The sequence below is a fragment of the Electrophorus electricus genome, chromosome 8 (genome assembly GCF_041902795.1).
Source record: "Electrophorus electricus isolate QZ-2024a chromosome 8, ASM4190279v1, whole genome shotgun sequence".
NCBI lineage: Eukaryota > Metazoa > Chordata > Actinopteri > Gymnotiformes > Gymnotidae > Electrophorus > Electrophorus electricus.
This window is the reverse complement of record NC_137504.1, coordinates 652943-678117: the sequence shown is the minus strand read 5'-3', so window position 1 is coordinate 678117 and position 25175 is coordinate 652943. Positions and strand designations below refer to the sequence as shown.

Sequence of the window (25175 nt, the reverse complement as noted above, 5' to 3'; positions counted from 1 at the left end):
AGATACCACAATAGTAACAATATAAACAATAAACAACAACAATAAGAACAGTCAAGAAATGGAAATCTATTCTAGGTTCTTAAAGATTCCTAGAAGCTAAGGACTCAATATGTAGCAGCTAGGCTAATGCTATGTGAGCATGTGTGGTATTTGAGTAAGTAATCATCACTCAGAAGCTAAGCTAATGTGCACACAGCCAGAGGTGATGTTTGCACCAGATACAGATGGGCAGTCCCCTCGTGCACCCATAAGCCCACAGATACAAGTGCAAATACAAGCGTTACAAATTCAAATGAGATTTATGTTTTAATTTATTCTTAAATACATGCCTGTTGCTATTGTAGCCATTATGTTTAATAATATTATTTCCCTATGACCTCTGATTAAAGTTGTAACCATGCGTTTTTGCCTAATGAAGCCACTGAGTGAATGCAGACCAGTGATAGCTACAGTGTGGAGAGGTGGAGCTACAGTGTGGAGCCATGCATTTTGAATATTTCTTTGTATTGATCTGGATCTCGAGCTAGGCCTCATTAACTGAGTTTGATTATTTTTTCCAGCATGACATCTCTGAAGATGGTTTACTCACACTGTTACCTCAGACCTCGCGGTGACAAAGCTTCACTGCTGAACGGTGACATTCATTACGTAATGTCTGTCACTTATACAGACACGTGATCTGTGACTCCAGTCTGTGACTGGAGACTTTGGCTTCACATCCCTGTCTGAACGTGGTCTCTTTAAAAGGACCTGACGGCTTCACTGTAACGGTAGAACAGGAACTGTCTGCTCCTCCATGCTCTGATCACTCACTGTAAAGAGCTGGCATACCACACTGGTCGTGATAGCCCTGACACACCCCACTGTACAAGAGCAAACTAGACAGGGCAGTGTGGACGCAGAGGGGAAACCAGAATAAATACCTGTGGATGATGGGTGGGGTGGAGGGGTGGAGCTCACTCCTGGCTTTCATCTAGACACACACACACGTCAGTACTCTGGAGGTATTTTACTTTGGACAATTCGTAAAACAAACTAAAAGTAAAGTTTTCAGTAAAACCGGGCTGTTCCCCAATCACACGCATTACAGTCAGATCTATCTGCTGGAATATGGTTAGACTGATGAGGGCTTATTGTGTTCTTCAGAGGGATGTGTTACTGTTTATTTGCTCAGTAAAAAAAACACAAAAAAACGAGTCAATATCTGGTCACAAATAGACATAGTTTTACTGATTATAGTTCGGTTGAAAAACACAGCAAGAAAACAGGCAGAAGTCACAATCAGAAAAACAACCCCAGCAGAAGTACAATGGGGTAAATCCACAAACAGCAGGAGCAGAAAACACTACCGGAAACAAACATAGAAGAACGTTTCATTGTACAGAGGAAAGAACCGTGGAAATATTTCACAAAGAACACCTGGTTGAGAAGGTGCTTAAACTAACAACAGGTGGTGATGATCAGAGCGAGCCTATTGGTGGAGACATGTGGAACAGGACCGTAGATGATGGGAAATGGAGTTTCCCAGGTGGGGGGTAACCATAACGAATACATCTCCAGTACACATTGAAATACACAGCAGTTCAAAGTCTTTCCATGTGCTTAAATAATATGCCACTAAACTCTTTTTCCCTTTATGTTGGTTTCTGGACTTGAGAATCAAGAACATTTTTGTTTGGAAATCGGAATTTCTGGAATTCAACAATAACCACAAGGCTGTTTCTCCTTTGCAATTAAAGGAATCATTTCAAAAACATTAGAACATTTTTCAATTTTCTATTTTCCTTTTTTAATGTAAATTGTTTATTGGTATCACACAGGTCCCTTAAAGCTAGCTTGTACAAGTAATATAATTTATATTTAAACAACTTTCTAAAATAGCAGAACAAGTTGGCATCTAAAAATGTAAATATATACATTTACATTTATATATTTACATTAACATTTAGAATTTTATATATATATATATATATATATATATATATATATATATATATATATATATATATATATATATATATATATATATATATATATATATATATATATAAACACACACACACACACACATTATATATACACATGTACTGGTACTTGACTAGGTTGCCTATAACATTCATGTGGGTTGAGCATTCACAGATACAGCAGGAGGAGAACACTGTTAGCATGTTAGCATAGCACAATAGCAAGAGTGAAGATCCCAGAGTCTTTATGAGCTTACAGCTCGGTTGTGGTAATTGTTAACAGTGCTGATTAACGTTCTGTAGTCGGTCAGTCGGCTATTATGATTGTGTAAGTGTCTTTTTCATTGTATCAAAATTTGTTTGGAAGTTGGTTCTTTCTGCAGGGGATCTATTATTACGCTGCGCTCCTCAGATTATCTCTGCTTCTGACGTTCCTGTCTCACGTCTGTATTATTTATAATTTTCTGACGTTCGTGTCTCACGTCTGTATTATTTATCATTTTCTGATGTTCCAGTCTCACCCTGACCGTCTTTCTGTCTTTTCTGTTACCAGTTCTGTCCAAACAGAAAACGATGATGATGAAGTGACTAACAAGACATGGGTGCTGACACGGTCAGCGAAGGTGCATGAGAGTGATGTCACTCACATTTTGAACAGTCTACTAGATGGCTATGACAACAAGTTACGACCAGACATAGGAGGTGAGTGTCCTCTATTCTACTGCCAATGAGCCAAGAGCGGCCGATCCCTGAACGGGCTGCCTCCCAATCCCATGGTTAAGATAGGTTAAACAGATGGACACCTAGCTCTGTAAGTGTTAGCTAGGTTAAACAGATGGACACCTAGCTCTGTAAGTGTTAGCTAGGTTAAACAGATGGACACCTAGCTCTGTAAGTGTTAACTAGGTTAAACAGAGGGACACCTAGCTCTGTAAGTGTTAGCTAGGTTAAACAGATGGACATCTAGCTCTGTAAGTGTTAGCTAGGCTAAACAGATGGACACCTAGCTCTGTAAGTGTTAGCTAGGTTAAACAGAGGGACACCTAGCTCTGTAAGTGTTAACTAGGTTAAACAGATGGACACCTAGCTCTGTAAGTGTTAGCTAGGTTAAACAGAGGGACACCTAGCTCTGTAAGTGTTAACTAGGTTAAACAGATGGACACCTAGCTCTGTAAGTGTTAGCTAGGCTAAACAGATGGACACCTAGCTCTGTAAGTGTTCGCTAGGTTAAACAGATGGACATCTAGCTCTGTAAGTGTTAGCTAGGCTAAACAGAGGGATACCTAGCTCTGTAAGTGTGTTAGCTAGGTTAAACAGATGGACACCTAGCTCTGTAAGTGTGTTAGCTAGGTTAAACAGATGGACACCTAGCTCTGTAAGTGTTAGCTAGGTTAAACAGATGGACACCTACGTCTGTAAGTGTTAGCTAGTTTAAGCAGATGAACACCAAGCTTCATAAGTGTTAGTTATGTTAAACAGATGAACACCTAGCGCCATAATTTACCCTGGCCTAATCCGTTTACTTTCCCTTTAGAATTCTGTGGCAACACCCTGCTACTGCCCCGTTCTGTATTAATATCATTCTGGTCCTTTAGTTGTACTGGTTTTACTGGTTCCGTCCTGGCTGAAGTCTAAAGAGAGCAGCGTCAGGAGGGAGTACTGCCTGATATTAAAAGTACAAGCTTGTAACATTGATTCATAGTGTAGGTCTGTGATTTTCACTTCCTGCAGGAATTCTCTATCTGCAGTATCTGCTGAATTTAGGCCCAGAGTTGGACTACAGCTACAACAGCTATGATCCAGATGTTCATCCCTTTTCTAAATTGGTCATACCATCAATTCCAGGACCAGGCTCTGCTCTGAGGGATGCAGGGGGGCCTGATGTTCTGAGCTCTTCCCAGGACTGCTCTAGGTTGAGCGTGCAGGGGCGTGGCATGCTGTGGGCGTGGCGTTGGCGTGGCATGGTCCTGTTGCAGATGCGTTCTTCGGCATGCCTGTGAAGAGCCCAGTGGAGGTGTCGCATACCCTTATACAACCATCCCCGTCTAAACCTAACCCTAACCCTAACCCTAATCCTACCTCTACCCCTAGTCCAAACCCTAACCTTAACCCTAACCCAAACCCTAACCCTAATTCTAAACCTAACCCTAATCCTACCTCTACCCCTAGCCCAAACCCTAACCTTAACCCTAACCCCAACCCTAACAGTAACTCTAATCCTAACCCCAACCTTAACAGTAACCCTAACCCTAACCCCAACCCCAACCCTAACCCTAACCCCAACCCTAACCCTAACCCTAACCCCAACCCTAACCCCAACCCTAACCCTAACCCTAACCCCAACCCTAACACCAACCTTAACAGTAACCCTAACCCTAACTCTAACCCTAACCCTAACCCCAACCCTAACCCCAACCCTAACCCTAACCCTAACCCTAACCCCAACCCTAACCCTAAGCCTAACCCTGACTTTCCACAGAGGATGGGGAAATGTCTGACATACTTTTTCTCAAAAAATTATAAATGCAGCTCTTTTCATCCTTGAAAGTGCGCTGCCACAGACATACCAGACGCTCTGGACTCAGACTCGGCGCTGTGTTTTCATCACGCTGTGGATTGATTTTGCGTTCCAACCTGTGCTCACAGTGTCAGTGAACACACGGCCCTTCGTGCTTCTCCAGGCACGAGTGACGTGCCGCTTTCCTTTCGCAGAGATCTCAGTCAGGACGTGGGAAGCTTTGGTCCATGCTTCTGTTTGTGCGTGGACAATGTGAGACAGAGACGTCTCAGCCTGCTGTCCGCCGCGCAGGCTGCGTGTATTCCGTGACACGCTGCACTCGTCCTGACATCACACCGCCTGCAGGAGCTGCCAGGATTCCTCTCCCATCCTCCCCTTTCAGGACATTGCAGGACTCCTGTCAGGAGGTGTCAGGATTTATGGGGGATGGGTCTGACCAGCTAAACTTCCCAGAATGCTACTGGTCTTACTGAATAAGATCGCACTGCTGTGAGTGGTGGACAGCTGTGCTCATGTGGTTTATTAAAGTTTATTGCCATAGAATTTCATATTGGGCCAAGATATATTCATGAGTAATAAGATTCTTCACAGTCTCTACTTTAAAGCGAAGGAACCTTAAAAGTATGAGAACCACATTTTGTCCGTTCGACTCTATTAAAGAAGTTTAACATGTCAGCCATTTGGTGATGCATAAAAACTTTTTTTTTTTATTATACTTGCATTTCTCACTTACTCACTCTTTCACTCTTTTTTCTCACTTACTCACTCTTTCACTCTTTTTTCTCACTTACTCACTCTTTCACTCTTGTCTCTTTTCAGTCAAGCCGACGGTGATACACACGGACATGTTTGTTAACAGTATTGGCCCAGTAAACGCAATCAACATGGTAAGTGATTTCCCGATGGGGGAAACCTTGTTTTGTGCTCTTAATGTCAGTTAAAGTGCTGATTACAATTCTGATTCATATTTGGTGAAATAACTGTGCTCACTGTGGTGTTTGATTGTGACATTGTATCCTGTATATATCTCGTTCATTATAAATAAAATGATCAGTGTTTTTACCATGTCAGTGAGAGACTTCAACTGTAACATGCGGGTTTCATGTAGTGTTTCATGCTTTCATGTCTCAGCTCTGTTTCTGTATTTTCTGCTGAATTGAGTTTATCTCTGACTCACGTGGGATTAAATGAGACTTGAATAATCTACTAAGCTTGTGCTTGGCCCCCTTTTGGAGACTGAGCATGGACCTTAAATGAGCAGACACAGCAGTGTTCAGGAGCTAAACTGGTAGTCTACCATTGCTGCGCTGGCCATGAGAAAAATGCTTCTTATCAAACCTATTGAATCATGTTTGTGGTTTTTACAGGTGTGTACTTATGTTTTAGTGATATGAGAGAGACAAATATATATATATATATATATATATATATATATGAGACAAATATATATATTGCTGGTTTGGATTGCTGGTTTGGATTATATTCAACTTTAGTAGTGGTGTGTAGCAATAAAAACAATATGATGTCGGCAGATCTTAAATTCAGATCTGAGCCTATGTGTCCTTAACCTGAGGATGAGAACTGCACGCTGCTCCGAAGCTCCTGCTTTTGATGTGAGGAGTTTTGCGTCTGTGCCATCCAGAGGGAGCTGAACGCGCCTCTGGAAGCTCGAGCTTTTTCCTTTGATGGTGGGAATCAGAAGACGGCCCTGCCAACGGTGGTCGGACACGGTGTGAATATGATAGATAAAAGGTTTAGTCGAGGTTAAAATCGTGTGAGAAAGGCGACGTGATGAAATGGTCCTGTGTTCAGCAACAGAACTGCACCATGCAGTGGAAGGAGGGTGGGGTGAGACCTGCAACACTCATTCTGGATTCTGGCTTTATTGCAAGGCCAAGCTCTGGAGAAAAGTCACTTGTTAATACCTCTGTCTCCTCGGCCACTACCAAAGATTCGATCTCCACCCTGTCTGAAATAAAAACTAGAAAAAAATCTCAGTGATTTGATTTGGAGCCTTGGGCTCTCCTGTTTCATAAAGTCCCAAATAACTAAATAAATAAATAATAAAAAATAATAATAAATGCCAGCAATAATGAAAGCTCCCACTGCCCCATCTGCTTTTGTGCTGTATCTAGAGAACAGAAGGTGTGCACCTGGGGACATGAAGGAATGGGCATGAAAGAGAGAGAGCTGCAGTGAGAAGAGTGTGGGTCTATGATAAAGAGTGACATGGGAGTGTGAGGAGAGTGTGGGTCTATAATAAAGAGTGACATGGGAGTGTGAGGAGAGTGTGGGTCTATGATAAAGAGTGACATGGGAGTGTGAGGAGAGTGGGTCTATAATAAAGAGTGACATGGGAGTGTGAGGAGAGTGTGGGTCTATAATAAAGAGTGACATGGGAGTGTGAGGAGAGTGTGGGTATATGATAAAGAGTGACATGGGAGTGTTAGGAGAGTGTGGGTCTATGATAAAGAGTGACATGGGAGTGAGGAGAGTGTGGGTCTATAATAAAGAGTGACATGGGAGTGTGAGGAGAGTGTGGGTCTATGATAAAGAGTGACATGGGAGTGAGGAGAGTGTGGGTCTATAATAAAGAGTGACATGGGAGTGTGAGGAGAGTGTGGGTCTATGATAAAGAGTGACATGGGAGTGTGAGGAGAGTGGGTCTATGATAAAGAGTGACATGGGAGTGCGATGAGAGTGTGGGTCTATAATAAAGAGTGACATGGGAGTGTGAGGAGAGTGTGGGTCTATGATAAAGAGTGGCATGGGAGTGTGAGGAGAGTGTGGGTCTATGATAAAGAGTGACATGGGAGTGTGAGGAGAGTGTGGGTCTATGATAAAGAGACGCCCAGGAGTGTTAGGAGAGTGTGGGTCTATAATAAAGAGTGACATGGGAGTGTGAGGAGAGTGTGGGTCTATAATAAAGAGAGACCCAGGAGTGTTAGGAGAGTGTGGGTCTATAATAAAGAGTGACATGGGAGTGTGAGGAGAGTGGGTCTATGATAAAGAGTGACATGGGAGTGTGAGGAGAGTGTGGGTCTATAATAAAGAGTGACATGGGAGTGTGAGGAGAGTGTGGGTCTATGATAAAGAGTGACATGGGAGTGTGAGGAGAGTGTGGGTCTATGATAAAGAGTGACATGGGAGTGCGATGAAAGTGTGGGTCTATAATAAAGAGTGACATGGGAGTGTGAGGAGAGTGTGGGTCTATGATAAAGAGAGACATGGGAGTGTGAGGAGAGTGGGTCTATGATAAAGAGTGACATGGGAGTGTGAGGAGAGTGTGGGTCTATAATAAAGAGAGACCCAGGAGTGTTAGGAGAGTGTGGGTCTATAATAAAGAGTGATATGGGAGTGTGAGGAGAGTGTGGGTCTATGATAAAGAGTAACATGGGAGTGCGATGAGAGTGTGGGTCTATAATAAAGAGTGACATGGGAGTGTGAGGAGAGTGTGGGCATATGATAAAGAGTGACATGGGAGTGTGAGGAGAGTGTGGGTATATGATAAAGAGTGACATGGGAGTGTGAGGAGAGTGTGGGTCTATGATAAAGAGTGGCATGGGAGTGTGAGGAGAGTGTGGGTATATGATAAAGAGTGACATGGGAGTGTGAGGAGAGTGTGGGTCTATGATAAAGAGTGACATGGGAGTGTGAGGAGAGTGTGGGTCTATGATAAAGAGTGGCATGGGAGTGTGAGGAGAGTGTGGGTCTATGATAAAGAGTGACATGGGAGTGTGAGGAGAGTGTGGGTCTATAATAAAGAGACACCCAGGAGTGTTAGGAGAGTGTGGGTCTATAATAAAGAGTGACATGGGAGTGTGAGGAGAGTGTGGGTCTATAATAAAGAGAGACCCAGGAGTGTTAGGAGAGTGTGGGTCTATAATAAAGAGTGACATGGGAGTGTGAGAAGAGTGTGGGTCTATGATAAAGAGTGGCATGGGAGTGTGAGGAGAGTGTGGGTCTATGATAAAGAGTGACATGGGAGTGTGAGGAGAGTGTGGGTCTATGATAATGAGTGACATGGGAGTGTGAGGAGAGTGTGGGTCTATGATAAAGAGTGACCTGGGAACATTATGAGAGTGGGTCTATGATAAAGAGAGAACCAGGAGTGTTAGGAGATTTAATTTTCTGGTTGAGGGACTCAAGATGTCTGTGTCCCAGGGGTCTATAAATACAGATGAAAAGCAGTACAGCCAGCCTGATCTCAGAGCAGCCTGTACTCAGTACAGCCTTATCTCAGAAAAGCCTGAGCTCAGTGCAGCCTGAACTCAGTACAGCCTGATCTCAGGACAGCCTGAACTTAGTACAGCCTGGTCTCAGAACAGCCTGAACTCAGGTTGCTAAAGAGCTGCTCAGCTCATCTGAGTAAAAATGGCCATCTAAGAAGAGGTGTTGAGTTGTCTGGTGTTGGCTGGAGGAGCTCAGGTCCAGTCCCGCTTCGTTCCGTTTCTGGTTTTCCTGTACACTGTGTATGAACATTTTGAACAAAGTTGAGGTCATCTGTCACTGACATGTCTCCAGTTGCCATGGCCATGTCACACAACGAGCGCGGACTGTGCAGGTGTGTCTTTAAGGAGCTTTGTCCTCTGGCTCCTCCCACAGGAATACACCATCGACATCTTCTTTGCTCAGACGTGGTACGACAGACGTCTGAAGTTCAACAGTACCATGAAGGTCCTGCGTCTCAACAGCAACATGGTGGGCAAGATCTGGATCCCTGACACCTTCTTTCGTAACTCCAAGAAGGCTGACGCCCACTGGATCACCACGCCCAATCGCATGCTCCGCATCTGGAATGATGGGCGGATACTGTATACTCTGAGGTACCCTGGTGGTGCCCCACGGACACATGCGTGATACTCAGACAACATTAGCTGGTTTATTGAGGAGAGAGGACACTGCTGTTAGCGAACAGCTGTGAAATTGCAAAAAGCTCCAGAGGTGTTTCTCTAATTAACTGATGGCCTTAGCAGCAGGTTTAGCACCAACACTAAACGCCAAACGTGGATTTCACTTCCTGTTGTTAAGTCCATTATTATGCCCACTTAAATGGGAGTGATCCAACATTGCATTACAGATGGGCTGCATTTGGACATACATGTGTGTGTGTGCGTGTGTGCGTGTGTGTCTGTGTGTGTGTGTGCGTGCGTGTGTGTGGTAGTTCTTGCCGTGTGCTGGAGATGTAACTGGGGGGTATTTCTGTTGCTAGGTTGACCATCGATGCTGAGTGCCAACTCAAACTGAATAACTTTCCCATGGATGAACACTCATGTCCCCTGGAGTTCTCCAGCTGTAAGTCTGGCCATATGTCCCCATACTTGGACACCTGTCCCTCTCTACGTCCCCTTGCATGGACACCTCTCCCTCTCTACGTTCCTCATTCCTGCTTCTGTACCTCGGTACGCCAGCCAAACCCACAGAGCTTGTTTGCGCTCTTATAGAGACATGGATGCACCAGCTGCACAACTTCATGTCCGTTTCCTTCTCTTGGGCTCTGAGTCACGTAGCATCATATTCATGATGTAGGCTATGTCAGGGGCCAGGAGCCCCTGTCTCTTGCTGTCTCATATGATTGGTCAGGAGGGGTTTTTATGGTAGTAGGGATGTTCAGGAGAGGCAGATGCAGTACACGAACTGTGGATGTTTCTATTGATAAGGTATGAGTCTCATACCACCTGTAGTCTCAGGTGTGGACATAGGGTATGAGTCTCATACCACCTGTAGTCTCAGGTGTGGACATAGGGTATGAGTCTCATACCACCTGTAGTCTCAGGTGAGGACATAGGGTATGAGTCTCAATACCACCTGTAGTCTCAGGTGTGGACATAGGGTATGAGTCTCAGTACCACCTGTAGTCTCGGGTGTGGACATAGGGTATGAGTCTCAATACCACCTGTAGTCTCAGGTGTGGACATAGAGTATAAGTCTCAATACCACCTGTAATCTCAGGTGAGGACATAGGGTATGAGTCTCATACCACCTGTAGTCTCAGGTGTGGACATAGGGTATGAGTCTCATACCACCTGTAGTCTCAGGTGAGGACATAGGGTATGAGTCTCATACCACCTGTAGTCTCAGGTGTGGACATAGGGTATGAGTCTCATACCACCTGTAGTCTCAGGTGTGGACATAGGGTATGAGTTTCAGTACCACCTGTAGTCTCAGGTGTGGACATAGGGTATAACTCTCAATACCACCTGTAGTCTCAAGTGAGGACATAGGGTATGAGTCTCAGTACCACGTGTAGTCTCAAGTGTGGACATAGGGTTTGAGCCTCATACCACCTGTAATCTCAGGTGTGGAAATAGGGTATGAGTCTCAGTAGCATCTGTAGTCTCAGGTGTGGACATAGGGTATGAGTCTCATACCACCTGTAATCTCAGGTGTGGACATAGGGTTTGAGCCTCATACCACCTGTAATCTCAGGTGTGGACATAGGGTATGAGTCTCATACCACCTGTAGTCTCAGGTGTGGACATAGGGTATGAGTCTCATACCACCTGTAGTCTCAGGTGTGGACATAGGATAGGAGTCAATGATCTGAGTCACAGGGAAATTACGGCTTGGCCAGAGGCTTGACTGAACCCTGAACTGTTCAGTGACAGTGCTCCTGACTAAACCCTGAACTCTTTCTTTCCTCAGATGGCTACCCTAAGGAGGAGATCATTTACAAGTGGAAGAGGAGTTCTGTTGAGGTTGGTGACATCCGCTCATGGAGGTTGTACCAGTTCTCCTTTGTGGGCCTGAGGAACACTTCAGAGATCGTCCGAACTGTGTCAGGTAGAGGTCTCTCTATACCTTCTGTCCCATACTAACATACACTGCATCTGCCTTGCCCCAGGCTTGTTGCTCCCAGGCACCTCAGTGGAGAAGCACACATCCATCCCAGCTTGACTCAGGGTGCCATTAAATAACGTCGGCCCAGACAGAACTACACAGACATCAGGAACTCACTAGGAACATGCAAATATTGCATTTGTAATGGTTGCTTGCTCTGAGACTGAGCTTGCTCATGTTGCACATGTGGCATAGCACAGAAATATACTGCACATTACTCTAAGAATAATTATTATCTACTGGTTTGAATTATTATCTACTGGTTTATTGTGCTGGCAAACCACATATTCTTGTTCCATCACTTGTGTGTGTGTGTGTGTGTGTGTGTGTGTGTGTGTGTGTGTGTGTGTGTGTGTGAGAAATGGAGATGGACAGAAGAAGAAACAGCGACAGATGAAAAGACCCTCAGAGTGAACACACACTAACAGAGTGTAATACAGAATGAGAGCTGGAAACAGAGACATTAAAAATGTCCCCCCGTGAAAGAGACATGTCCCCGTCCCAATATATCACGTTGTTTGATTGGTGTAGAAACACTCGAGGCAAAGAAGCCATTCATCCCCTGAGAGACCCAGCGCAGTAAGTGTTTACCAGAAGGTCCATTACACGTTGCCATTATCATAAACCTGACAGATCTAGTCTGGGGCTTTCGAGGAAAAGCCAAACAGAGCAGGGAGTGAAATCTTGTTTATCGAAGCGATTTGCTTAAATGGTTATTGATTGAAGTAGGAGTTCTTGCACTCCGCTGATGCATTTCAGAGATTAAATCCCCCCACACACGCATGCATACATCTGTTTTCCACATACGTGTTGCTGTCTGAGGGGTGTGTGTACTGTGATTACTGTGGCAGACACTATAACGCACTGTCATGCTCTCCCTGCTTGTGGTGCAGTTCCTGTCGTGCTAGTCTGATGTCATATTTTGTGTTTTGTCTTGTCACCATGGTGATTTTGCTATGTGATTGATTTGTTTTGGTCCTGGTGTGACCCATAAGGGTTTAAAGGTTATTCCTATTCATTTTGGGGACAGAAGATTTAAATAAATGTGTGCTAGTTACACTCTCAACCTGAGAAGACAGCAGAGAGAAAAAAAGTGAATCCTCTTTAAAATGTAATTTCATATTTTTATATGGTGGTACAATATGTAGAGTTTAAAAATGCAGTAGTGGAATAGTGGAGCAGTGACCTTTACCCTTAATGAGGTCACACCCACCACAGTGCGGGGGTCACACTGAAAAGAGAGAGTGAGAGTACATGTGACTCGATAAGGCTGAGAAACTGGGAAGACGCCTGTTCCACAATACCTGTCAAATCTGGGAAAACAAAATTTTCTCTCCATGTTGATTTTAGGCTAGAAAGTTTGGATTTGTCATGGTTGTGTGTGTGTGTGTGTGTGTGTGTGTGTGTGTGTGTGTGTGTGTGTGTGTGTGTGTGTGTGTGTCACCCTCAATCTAGCCCACCTACACGACTTAAACCCACTAAACCTTAACAGCGGAGGTAAACTCCGACCAAAACAGCGCTGATAAAACAGATTTAAAACTGAAAACACACATTTTATTATTTTATTTCTCTTATTTTCATAGTTCACTGTGACATACACTGTGATATACACTGTGATACTCCTGGTTGTATTGTTATCTATCATTCATACAAACAAACAAAAAACCACATCAGTAAAAGAGGGAGAGTAAAAAAGTTTAGGTGGTGGGTGTTGACACATGCCTGATCTGATAGGTGATGGGTGTTGACATATGTCTGATCTGATAGGTGATGGGTGTTGACACATGTCTGATCTGATAGGTGGTGGGTGTTGACACATGTCTGATCTGATAGGTGGTGGGTGTTGACACATGTCTGATCTGTTAGGTGATGGGTGTTGACACAGGTCTGATCTGATAGGTGGTGGGTGTTGACACATGTCTGATCTGTTAGGTGATGGGTGTTGACACATGTCTGATCTGATAGGTGGTGGGTGTTGACACATGTCTGATCTGATAGGTGATGGTGTTGACACATGTCTGATCTGATAGGTGGTGGGTGTTGACACATGTCTGATCTGATAGGTGGTGGGTGTTGACACATGTCTGATCTGTTAGGTGATGGGTGTTGACACATGTCTGATCTGATAGGTGGTGGGTGTTGACACATGTCTGATCTGTTAGGTGATGGGTGTTGACACAGGTCTGATCTGATAGGTGGTGGGTGTTGACACATGTCTGATCTGATAGGTGATGGGTGTTGACACATGTCTGATCTGATAGGTGATGGGTGTTGACACATGTCTGATCTGATAGGTGATGGGTGTTGACACATGTCTGATCTGATAGGTGATGGGTGTTGACACATGTCTGATCTGATAGGTGGTGGGTGTTGACACATGTCTGATCTGATAGGTGATGGGTGTTGACACATGTCTGATCTGATAGGTGGTGGGTGTTGACACATGTCTGATCTGTTAGGTGATGGGTGTTGACACAGGTCTGATCTGTTAGGTGATGGGTGTTGACACATGTCTGATCTGATAGGTGATGGGTGTTGACACATGTCTGATCTGATAGGTGGTGGGTGTTGACACATGTCTGATCTGTTAGGTGATGGGTGTTGACACAGGTCTGATCTGATAGGTGGTGGGTGTTGACACACCCTCTCCCTGTCCTCTCGTCCTTCTGGTTGGACTGAAGTCTATTCTTTTCGTGACCTTCCAGAAGCGTCATGCAGGTGCATGCGATTCTGCTCAGGTTGAGTTCACCCAAGGACATTCATTCATTCATTCATTCATTCATTCATTCATTATTCTGCTAAATCACACATGTAAACACAACACCCCCAACACTTCCCCCTCCTGCTCAACCTCTTGCTGTAGTTGTAAACTCTTAAGTGTGTGTGTGTGTGTGTGTGCGTGTGTGGAGTTACATCACTTCCTCCTGATTTCACCAGGCAGTGGGAGTGAGTATTGCAGTGAGTCACATAGAATCCCCTAACCAGCACACAGCTAAATACCAATTAAGCATGTCCCCCCTTCCTCTCCCTCTCCGTCTCTCCCTCTCCATCTCTCCCTCTTTCTCTCTCTCTCTCTCTGTCTCTCTCTCTCTCTCTCTCTCTGTCTCTCTCTCTCTCTCTCTCTCTCTCTCTCTCTCTCTCTCTCTCTCTCTCTCTCTTTCTGTGTCTCCTTTGGCAGACTAATAGGTCTGTAGTGACTACCTGCACATTGACATCCCCCTGGTAAGCTAAACAGTGCAGACAGTAGGGGGTGCTAATGATGCTTTCAACCCCACTGGGAACCTGCATATTGATGTCCACCACAGGCCCCTTAGCTCTTACCACACACACCCCACACACCACTATACACCCCACACACCACTATATACCCCACACACCACTATACACCTCACTATACACACCACTATATACACCACACACCCTTACACACCCCACACACCATTATACATCCCACACACCACTGTACACCCCACACCTTTACACACCATTATACACCTCACTATACACACCACTATATACACACCACACACCCTTACACACCCCACACACCTCTATACACCCCACACACCTCTATACACCCCACACACCACTATACACACCACTATATACACCACACCCTTACACACCCCACACACCACTATACATCCCACACACCACTATACACCTCACTATACACACCACTATATACACCACACACCCTTACACACCCCACACACCACTATACACACCACACACCACTATACACCCCACACACCTTTATACACCCCACACACCACTATACACCTCACTATACAAACCACTATATACACCACACACCCTTACACACCCCACACACCACTATACACACCACACACCACTATACACCCCACACACCACTATACACCCCACTATACACACCACTATATACACCACACACCCTTACACACCCAACACACCACTATACATCCCACACACCACTGTACACCCCACACCTTTACACACCATTATACACCTCACTATACACACCATTATATACACACCACACACCCTTACACACCCTTACACACCCCACACACAACTATACACCCCACTATACACACCACACAGGCTTTACACACCCCCCACACACCACTATACACCCCACACACCAATATACACCTCACTATACACACCACTATATACACCACACACCTTTACACACCCCACACACCACTATACACACTACACACCCCACTATTCACACCACTCTACACACTATACACACCACACACCCGTACACACCTCACACACCACTATACACACCTCACACCACACACACCACTATATACACCACACACCCTTAAACACCCCACACACCCCACTATACACACCACTCTACACACCATACAAACCTCACACACCACTATACACCCCACTATACACACCCTTACACACCCTTACACTCCCCACACACACCACTATATACACCACACACACCACTATATATACCACATATCCTTACACATCCCACACACACCACTATACACTACACACCCCTACACACCAGGGCCCCTATACCTCGTACATGACACACTCCACACATACCACACACTCTGCACACACCCCACACACATACCATATATTGCACACACCACACACACTCCATACACACTGCACAATGCCCAAACACTTTGCACCATACCCTACACACTACACAGAGCACATACACCCTCCACACACAATGCACTCCACACACCCCAGACACCGAGCCCTAAACTACCTGCAGTCTCCAAATCCCAGTACAGTATTTACACTACAGTGATGGTTGTGTTGTATTTCTACAGTCTGTATATATTCTACTTTGTAATATAATGAATTAGAGGTGTAGGTTATAATTGTAGTTGAAACTTGCTGATCTGTTTCTATCTCTGCTGGTCGCAGTGTCCTGTGATGTGAGCAATAACTCTCGGGGTATTGGGGGATAGAGACAGCTGGATACATGGGAGAAATGAAAGGACTAGTTACTAATGAAGAGCAGACTGTAGTGAGCAGGGTGAGCCCTGGGTGGAGGACAAACCAGCCTGCCATTACTGCAGACACACACACACACACACACACACACACACACACAGACGCATGCATGCACGCACATGCACACACACACACACACACACATGCACACACACACACACACACACACACACACACACACACATACACACACATACACACAACTCTGATGCAGTCATGACAGTGTTCTGAAAAGACTAGTGTCACTGTCACTGGCACAGGTGAGTGGTGGGGGTTAATAATACAGCAAAGCCAGTGTAACGGGTATAGTATAAAACATATAGTATAATGGGCATAGTATAGTATAATGGGTATAGTATAAAACGCATAGTATAATGGGTATAGTATAGTATAATGGGTATAGTATAAAACATAGAATATAATGGGTATAGTATAGTATAATGGGTATAGTATAAAACATATAGTATAATGGGTATAGTATAGTATAATGAGTATAGTATAAAACATATAGTATAATGGGTATAGTATAGTATAATGGGTATAGTATAAAACATATAGTATAAGGGTATAGTATAGTATAATGGGTATAATATAAAACATAGAATATAATGGGTATAGTATAGTATAATGGGTATAGTATAAAACATATAGTATAATGGGTATAGTATAGTATAATGGGTATAGTATAAAACATATAGTATAATGGGTATAGTATAGTATAATGGGTATAGTATAAAACAGAATATAATGGGTATAGTATAGTATAATGGGTATAGTATAAAACATAGAATATAATGGGTATAGTATAGTATAATGGGTATAGTATAAAACAGTATAATGGGTATAGTATAGTATAATGGGTATAGTATAAAACATAGAATATAGTGGGTATAGTATAGTATAATGGTATAGTATAAAACATAGAATATAATGGGTATAGTATAGTATAATGGGTATAGTATAGTATAATGGGTATAGTATAAAACAGAATATAATGGGTATAGTATAGTATAATGGGTATAGTATAAAACATATAGTATAATGGGTATAGTATAGTATAATGGGTATAGTATAAAACATATAGTATAATGGGTATAGTATAGTATAATGGGTATAGTATAAAACATATAGTATAATGGGTATACATTTACATTTACGGCATTTAGCAGACGCTCTTATCCAGAGCGACTTACAAAATTGCTTTGTCATTTACTCATAGAATATATCCAAGAACAGTATAGTAGGTTAGAATTAAACATACCAATGAACTAGAATACTGTAGAATACAGGGATGAATGCTGATACCTAGAAGTGCAAAATTCATAAGGTCTATCTTAAACAATGATAAGTGCTATAAACAATAAGTGCTAGAGTTTATTAAACAACATACAAGTTCAAGTTCGGTTTATTCGTCACATACATAGTCATACACAGTATAACTCGCAGTGAAATGGTGGAGAGTGCTCTGTCCAAACTGAGGAAAAGAAAACAGGGGTGCATAGAGAAAAATATATATATACAGATAAATATATATATTCTATGTATGTACAAAATATATTAACAATGTATGTACAATATATGTATATTATGATTATATACACAATGTACAATGTATATGTTTGGGTATATATGTACACAGGTGTACAGATATACAGTCATGTTACATGGTGGTGGTGGTCCCCACAGTTTATCAGTTTCCCTGATTCAGGGCCCGAATGGCCTGTGGGAAGAAGCTCCTCTTCAGCCTCTCTGTCTTGGTCTTCAGGGACCGGAAGCGCCTCCCTGACCTCAACAGAGAGAAGAGTCTATTGTTGGGATGGGTGGGGTCCTTCACAATTTTCCTGGCCTTGGTCTGGCACCGCTTGTAGTAGATGGTCTGCAGGTCATGAAGTTCCGTGTAAGTGATGCGCTCTGCTGAACGCACTACCCTTTGGAGTGCTTGTCTGTCCTGCTTGGTGCTATTCCCAAACCAGACTGTGATGTTCCCCGTGAGGATGCTCTCGATAGTGCAGGTGTAGAAGTTCCGCAGTACTTTGGAGGGCAGTCTGAAGTCTCTTAGGCGTCTGAGGTGGTAAAGACGCTGAGGAGCCTTCTTTGCCAGGGAGTTTGTATGGCGGGACCAGGACAGGTCCTGCGAGATGTGAACTCCAAGGTACCTGAAACTATCTACTCTCTCCACCGTGGTTCCACTGATCCTCACAGGTTGGTAGTGCCGCTCCTGCTTCTTGCTGCAATCCACGATCAGCTCCTTTGTTTTACTGACGTTTAGGAGGAGATTATTTTCCTGGCACCAGTTTTCCAGGTGTTTAATCTCCTCCAGGTAGGCCCTCTCGTCGTTGTCCGAGATCAGACCCACGACAATGGTGTCATCAGCAAACTTGACAATGATGGTGGAGCTGGCTGTGCAGTCGTAAGTGTACAGTGAGTAGAGCAGGGGGCTTAGAACCCAACCCTGAGGAGCTCCAGTGCTGAGGGTGAGGGTGGATGAGGCGCAGTTGCCCACCCGTACTGATTGTGGTCTGTCTGTTAGGAAGTTGGAGATCCAGTCGCACAGGGATGTATGCAGTCCTAGATCCTCCAACTTAGTAGTGAGTAGGGAGGGGATGATAGTGTTAAATGCTGAACTGTAGTCGACAAATAGCATTTTAACATAATTTCCCCTCCCTTCGTCCAGGTGAGTCAGTGTAGTGTGGAGCAGATGTGCAATTGCACAATACCCTACAATAAGTACTAATTTAGTCAGTCAATAAGGGAGCAGTGTAAGTTGTCCTTTAAATATTCTTCAAATAGATGGGTCTTCAGTCTGCGTTTGAAGACTGCAAGGGACTCTGCTGTCCAGACAGCAAGTAGGAGTTCATTCCACCATCTTGGACACAGGACAGAAAATAGTCATCCAAGTTGCTTGTTGTCCATGAGACCTAAAGCAAGGTATTTCAAGCCGAGCCATACTTGGGGCTCAAAGTACTCAAGATATAGATAGACCACTGACCTCATGTATGAAGGGGCTGGTCCATTTTTGGCTTTGTAGGCAAGCATCAAGGTTTTAAATCTGATGCGTGCAGCTACAGGGAGCCAATGAAGGAAGCACAGCAGTGGAGTAACGTGTGAACTTCGGAAGACCAGCAAGTAGCGAGTTGCAGTAGTCTAACTTTGAGATCACAAGAGACTGCACAAGCACCTGGGTAGCTTCCTGCGAAAGAAAGGGTCGAATCCTTCATATGTTACAAAGGAGGAATCTGCAAGACCGGGTTAGATTAGAAACATGAATTGAGAACGACAACTGGTTGTCAAAAGCTACAGGCAGCTTCGGATGGTGATACCAGGGAGTATCAGGTATAGTATAAAACATACAGTATAATGGGTATAATATAGCATAAAACATACAGTATAACAGGTATAGTATAGTATAAAACAGTATAATGGGTATAGTATAATATAAAACAGTATAATGGGTGTAGTATAGTACAAAACAGTATAATGGGTACAATATAAAAGATATAATGGGTATAGTTTAAGGGTTATAGTATTGTTTAGTATAGTTTAAAACATATAAGGGGTATGGTACAGTATGAGTGTGAGGCTAACAGAATTGGGTGAGGGATGTTGGAGACCTCGTAGTTAAGCACCTAATCCTGTCAGCACTCATCCTGTCAGCACTCATCCTGTCAGTACTCAGTCCTGTCAGTACTCAATCCTGTCAGTACTCATCCTGTCAGTACTTAATCCTGTCAGTACTTAATCTTGTCAGTACTCATCCTGTCAGCACTCATCCTGTCAGTACTCATCCTGTCAGTACTCAATCCTGTCAGCACTCATCCTGTCAGTACTCAATCCTGTCAGTACTCAGTCCTGTCAGTACTTATTCCTGTCAGAACTCATCCTGTCAGCACTCATCCTGTCAGTACTCAATCCTGTCAGCACTCATCCTGTCAGTACTCTATCCTGTCAGCACTCATCCTGTCAGCACTCATCCTGTCAGTACTCAGTCCTGTCAGTACTCAGTCCTGTCAGCACTCATCCTGTCAGTACCCCTTCTGTCTCTCAACCCTCATACTCAGCCTTCCCAGTCTGCAGAGTGTCAGTTAAAGATCATGTGTGAGGGCACCTGTCACCATCTAAACTGACGTCATACATCAAAAATAAAATGTGAAAATCGTAATGGATTTAATATTTTTTTATCTTAAAAGTTTCACAGCTTTTTGTGTTTTGATCCATATCCATAGTGGTTGAAAATGTCTCCTTTTCAGTCTTTTCACTACAGTCTAATCCTTTTCTAATCCAGTCTAGTGCGTTTTCTTATGGAGGAAGGTGGTTGCTATGCCAACCAAAACAATGAGTGTGTCCCAGCTCCTGCTGTTAGCTGTGAATCTCATCTGATGTCATCGTCCTTCTAACGCCTTTTGTCAAGAGATATTTTTTACACTTCGTGACAGAATATTGAAAGCTATGTTAAATAATGTTTCCGGCAATGTTTGCTGCAGTCCTTGATGTGGATCTCTCTGTGTCTCTCTCTCACTTTCTCTGTACTAGAAATCAAAGTCCAATGAAATCTTGCAAACCAAGCTGGTTTGCTGTATGTGGTTTCTGAATCGCTAAATCAGTGTTTGCTGGATTTTGCTCTTGGTCAGCATGTGTATGACTGTTCGGTAGGTCCAGGACTTGACATACAGAGCTAGCATGTCCAGGACTAGCATTCCCAGTGCTCTCTGTCCTCCCTACCTGCCAAAGCAGGTCTGCCACTTAAAATCTCACCTTGGCTAATTAGATCATGTTGTTTTTAAAAAGCAGATTATCTATTTTCGTGCCTTGCAGTACATGTTGGATTACACCTTCATCTGCGCTGTGATTGCTGGATACAGATTAGCTTCCATGAGAGTCATCCGAGAAGGGATAGTGGAGAGAGCTCCTTTGAGTATCCAGAAAGATCTCCAGAGATCTGAACAGAGAGATAAACACCAGCTAGGAGGCATAACACAGAGAGAGGGAGGGAGAGTAAACTGGATGGTTTTCAAACAATCCGAAGCCAAAGACTTGGTCCAGGCAGCAGTTCGGAATGTTGTGTGCAGTCTAGGATTTGGAATATAATGGGTACATAGTTTACCTTTGCTCCCTATAACTGGTCCCCTATACTCATGTTCCCCTTTAACTGTGTTCCCCTATAACTGTCTTCCCATATACCTGTATTCCCCTATACTCGTGTTCCCTTATACTTGTACATACTTGTATACCCATGTTTTCCTATACTTGTGTTCCCCTACACCTGTGCTTCTATACCTGTACATCCCCTATACCTGCATTTACCATATACCTATGTTTACCTTACACCTGTGCTTCTTCTATATCTGTCTTCCCCTATACCTGTGTTCTCCATATCCCTGTGTTCCCCTATACCTGTGTTCCCCTATAGCTGTGTTCCCCTATACCTGTGTTCTCTCTATACGTGTTCCCTTATACCTGTGTTCTCTCTATACCTGTATTCCTCCATACCTGTGTTCTCACTATACGTGTTCCCCTATACCTGTGTTCTCTCTATACCTGTATTCCTCCATACCTGTATTCTCCCTATACCTGTGTTCCCCTATACCAGTGCTTCCTGTGTGCCTGTCTTTTGTCTTCTTTGACTAAGCATTGTGTGTTAAATATACACTATGTATGATGATTCATTCCCAAGCACTGACTTCACCATAACGCATGAATCCCTGACTCAGGAATGTGTTACACCAGCTCCCCCTGTCAAATCACCCAATTTTCTCCTTCAGAAATGGGCAGAAAAGTCATATTTATGGGTGTAATCTTGTTGCGGTGCAGGAGGACGAGTGTGTGTCCTGTGGTGGTAATCCCATTCCTGGATGTCCCACCGCCGGGCTGATAAATGATCTTCACGGCCACATTATTGTAGCACTCCACAATATTATATAGGGGAAGGAGATTACTGTGGGGAGATGATTTCACCAAAGCACATGTGAGAGGAAGATATGATATCATATTAACGTATAATATGTGATAACATATTTAACCTGGACCACTGTGTCTTTCCTCCTGGGTGCCTAGGTTGGTTTTTGCATAGTAATGATAATGATAACCAGGCTCAAATAAATATCATTTTGCATGTTGGTTTTGCATGTTGGTTTTACTCTACAAAGCCAACAGTGATTTGTTTCCATTATGAGGAAGCAGGCGGAGTGCAGATCTCCAGGGCGATCAGAGCTTTCAGGTGTTGTGCTGGCTTTCCCTTCGTTAAAGGGAAAATAATCACAACAAATCAGGTTTGAGCCTGCTGTGATGCCCTTGAGCTGAGCGAGGAGATGGAGTTGAAGAAACAGTTGAGCAGCTGTAGCTCTTTTGTGAGGTTCCCGCATGCTCAGAAGAGGCACATGGCACTGCTGATCAAATCAATGTTTTATTTGTGTGTGTGTGGGTGTATGTGAATGAATTCTTTCAACATGTCAAACTGAATTCTCTGAATGTGGTCCCATTCGCTTTCTGCTGTCTGGAGGTCTGTGCAGTACAGAGTTCGGTCGTGTTAACTGGACAGTTACGGAGCTCCCTTTAAAGAGGGCTGCATCTCCACACGCCTGCTATCGACCCGTCCTGGGCGAGCCATGCCTCGCGTCTTAATGGAAGGCGTGTTGTCAATAGCCATTCACCAGCCTTCACCGCGGCTTCTAATGAGTCTCTGTCTCTCTCTCAAAAAAAGAAAGAACAAAAGAAAGAAAAACACAGGAGCTGGTGCACGCGGCTTCTAGCAAGGTGCAAGCTCGCTCTGCACGAAGACCATTAGCATTATTAATGTAGGGTTGGGGTGGCGCCCCTCAGTGTCGCTGACTCGGCAGTGTGTGAGTAATAACAGATGGACTATGGGCAGCGCAGGCACTGTGGGCTTCTGAGGGGCCTCAGCAAACATGGCTCATAATAAGAACAGAGGAGAGCGTACATTAAGACCCACCCAATCAGCAGGAATACGCGGAAATACACGCATACACAGACACCACAGGCACGCTTAATAATGATGCTATTTGGAGAGACCAACAGTGAGTGAGAGGTAGGTATCTCCCAGTTAAAACGTCGGTATCTCCCAGTTGTCTTTCCAGCCCTCACCCTTCATACCCAGCTGTCTCCATCATGTTGTTGAGGAGGACAGTAAAGGTCAGTGGATCTCTGGATTATTAGCACAGCCAGTGTCTGGGTACAGCCAGAGGGGACAGGAATCCAGGGCTGTGTGGTACATATCACCCAGTCAGAGCAAAGGTGCTTCATCATTAAAGCACAGGTGTCCTCTATATTTACCTAACTGCTGCTCTGATGTTGCAAATGAAATGGAAAGTTCTTGACCTAGTAGGCAGCTATGAGCATAAGGAACGTACTGGGAGAAGGAATGGGTCTTTCTGTACTGGGAGTCGGAACGGGTCATTCTGTACTGAGAGACCGAATGGGTCATTCTGTACTGGGAGACAGAATGGGTCATTCTGTACTGTCATTCTGTACTTGACTAATTAGTAGTCTGTCAGTGGTATTCCTATTGCGAAAGTCAGAATCGGTTTCTTTCAGTTTCTCCTGCAAATTTTAATTTTCAGTTTCTGTAATATGCTATGTCTTTGACATATGTGTGATATCTGTTTCACATCTCTGGGGAATATCTGTATGCTTTTCTTTTCCTCTCTTTCACCCACTCATCCTGACATTGCTTCTGATCCCTCCATCAGCTCGTCATGCAGGGAACAGAAGCGAAAGGGATTCAGAAACAGCTTCAGGATGAGGCGTTAAAGACGTGACCATCATGCAGTTCTGTGGTGTCAGCAACTGCTAGATGGGCAATAGTAATAGACACCCAGTAATCCCTGCTGTGGGAACAGGATAACCTACCCTGGCCAAAAGCAGGACATGGCTTTGATCTACTCATGCCGGCCTTTCCCTTACACTCCATACATGTGGCCTCCATTCTAAATGTCATTCCCTTCTGTTCCACACTGTTCCTCTGCTCTGCAGGTGACTACGTCGTTCTGACAGTCTTCTTTGACCTGAGTCGGAGGATGGGATACTTCACCATCCAGACGTACATCCCCTGCACCCTGATCGTCGTGCTCTCATGGGTCTCCTTCTGGATCAACAAAGATGCTGTGCCCGCTCGCACGTCCCTGGGTACTTATATCAACAACTACAATGACTTAGTGACACACGGGCAGGCGAGAAAAGAGATCTGTTCCCCATCTGAGCCTGCTGTCCCTCGGCTGAGGCGTTACCTTTCATTTCCATAATGGTGCAGCCTCGCCCAAGCGGAGACAAACACCGCGCTGGAATTCATTAGTGAAGGTTGTCTCTAATTAAGCTCTTCCTCCTGGTCCCGTGCACAGCCCCACCCCCACGAATCACAGGCCAGATGAGCTCTCTGCACCCAGTCAGGCTGGATGAAGCTTGGTTTTTGTCTTGTGCATATCTGATAAGTTATTCATTATACAGCCATGTGTGCGTTCAGCGCTGTAACCCAGGCGTCTGGCTTGCCTGAGCCACACAAGGAGAATTTGAGGGATTTGAGGATGTTCTGACTCCGCTCTGGTCCCACTGAGACAGGGTCTGCTGAGGATGCATCTTTGCACCTGACCTTCTGCAGCGTGCTTTCTCACTTATGGTCTTTACTCTGATTTAACACTGGGTCTTTGCAAAACTACTTCACGCTAGCATGGTTAACAGTGGAGATTCTTTATGTTTATTTATAAGGGTAGATTTTCTAAGCATAAGATTGGTACAAGCCTAGAGGCTGGAGTACACCCCCCACGCACACCCCCACCTCCCTCAAGTGTGTGTGATTTTTCCTTTGTAGCTCTGGGTGTGACCCATTGGAGCAGATGGCCCACAGTCATTCCACC

At 44.2% G+C, this 25175-nt stretch overlaps 1 protein-coding gene across 6 annotated transcripts in view; it reads left to right on the top strand.

The window, feature by feature from the left end:
• The window catches only part of gabrg2 (gamma-aminobutyric acid type A receptor subunit gamma2), a 48163-nt gene that overhangs the window by 6454 nt on the left and 16534 nt on the right, over nucleotides 1-25175 (top strand). For all 6 annotated transcript variants that reach the window (XM_081719367.1, XM_035527299.2, XM_035527300.2 and 3 more), the window contains exons 2-7: nucleotides 2518-2666; nucleotides 5302-5369; nucleotides 9088-9308; nucleotides 9695-9777; nucleotides 11128-11265; nucleotides 24298-24450. In XM_081719367.1, the coding sequence (XP_081575493.1) occupies nucleotides 2518-2666; nucleotides 5302-5369; nucleotides 9088-9308; nucleotides 9695-9777; nucleotides 11128-11265; nucleotides 24298-24450 (812 nt within the window). The remainder of the gene's footprint in view (nucleotides 1-2517; nucleotides 2667-5301; nucleotides 5370-9087; nucleotides 9309-9694; nucleotides 9778-11127; nucleotides 11266-24297; nucleotides 24451-25175) is intronic.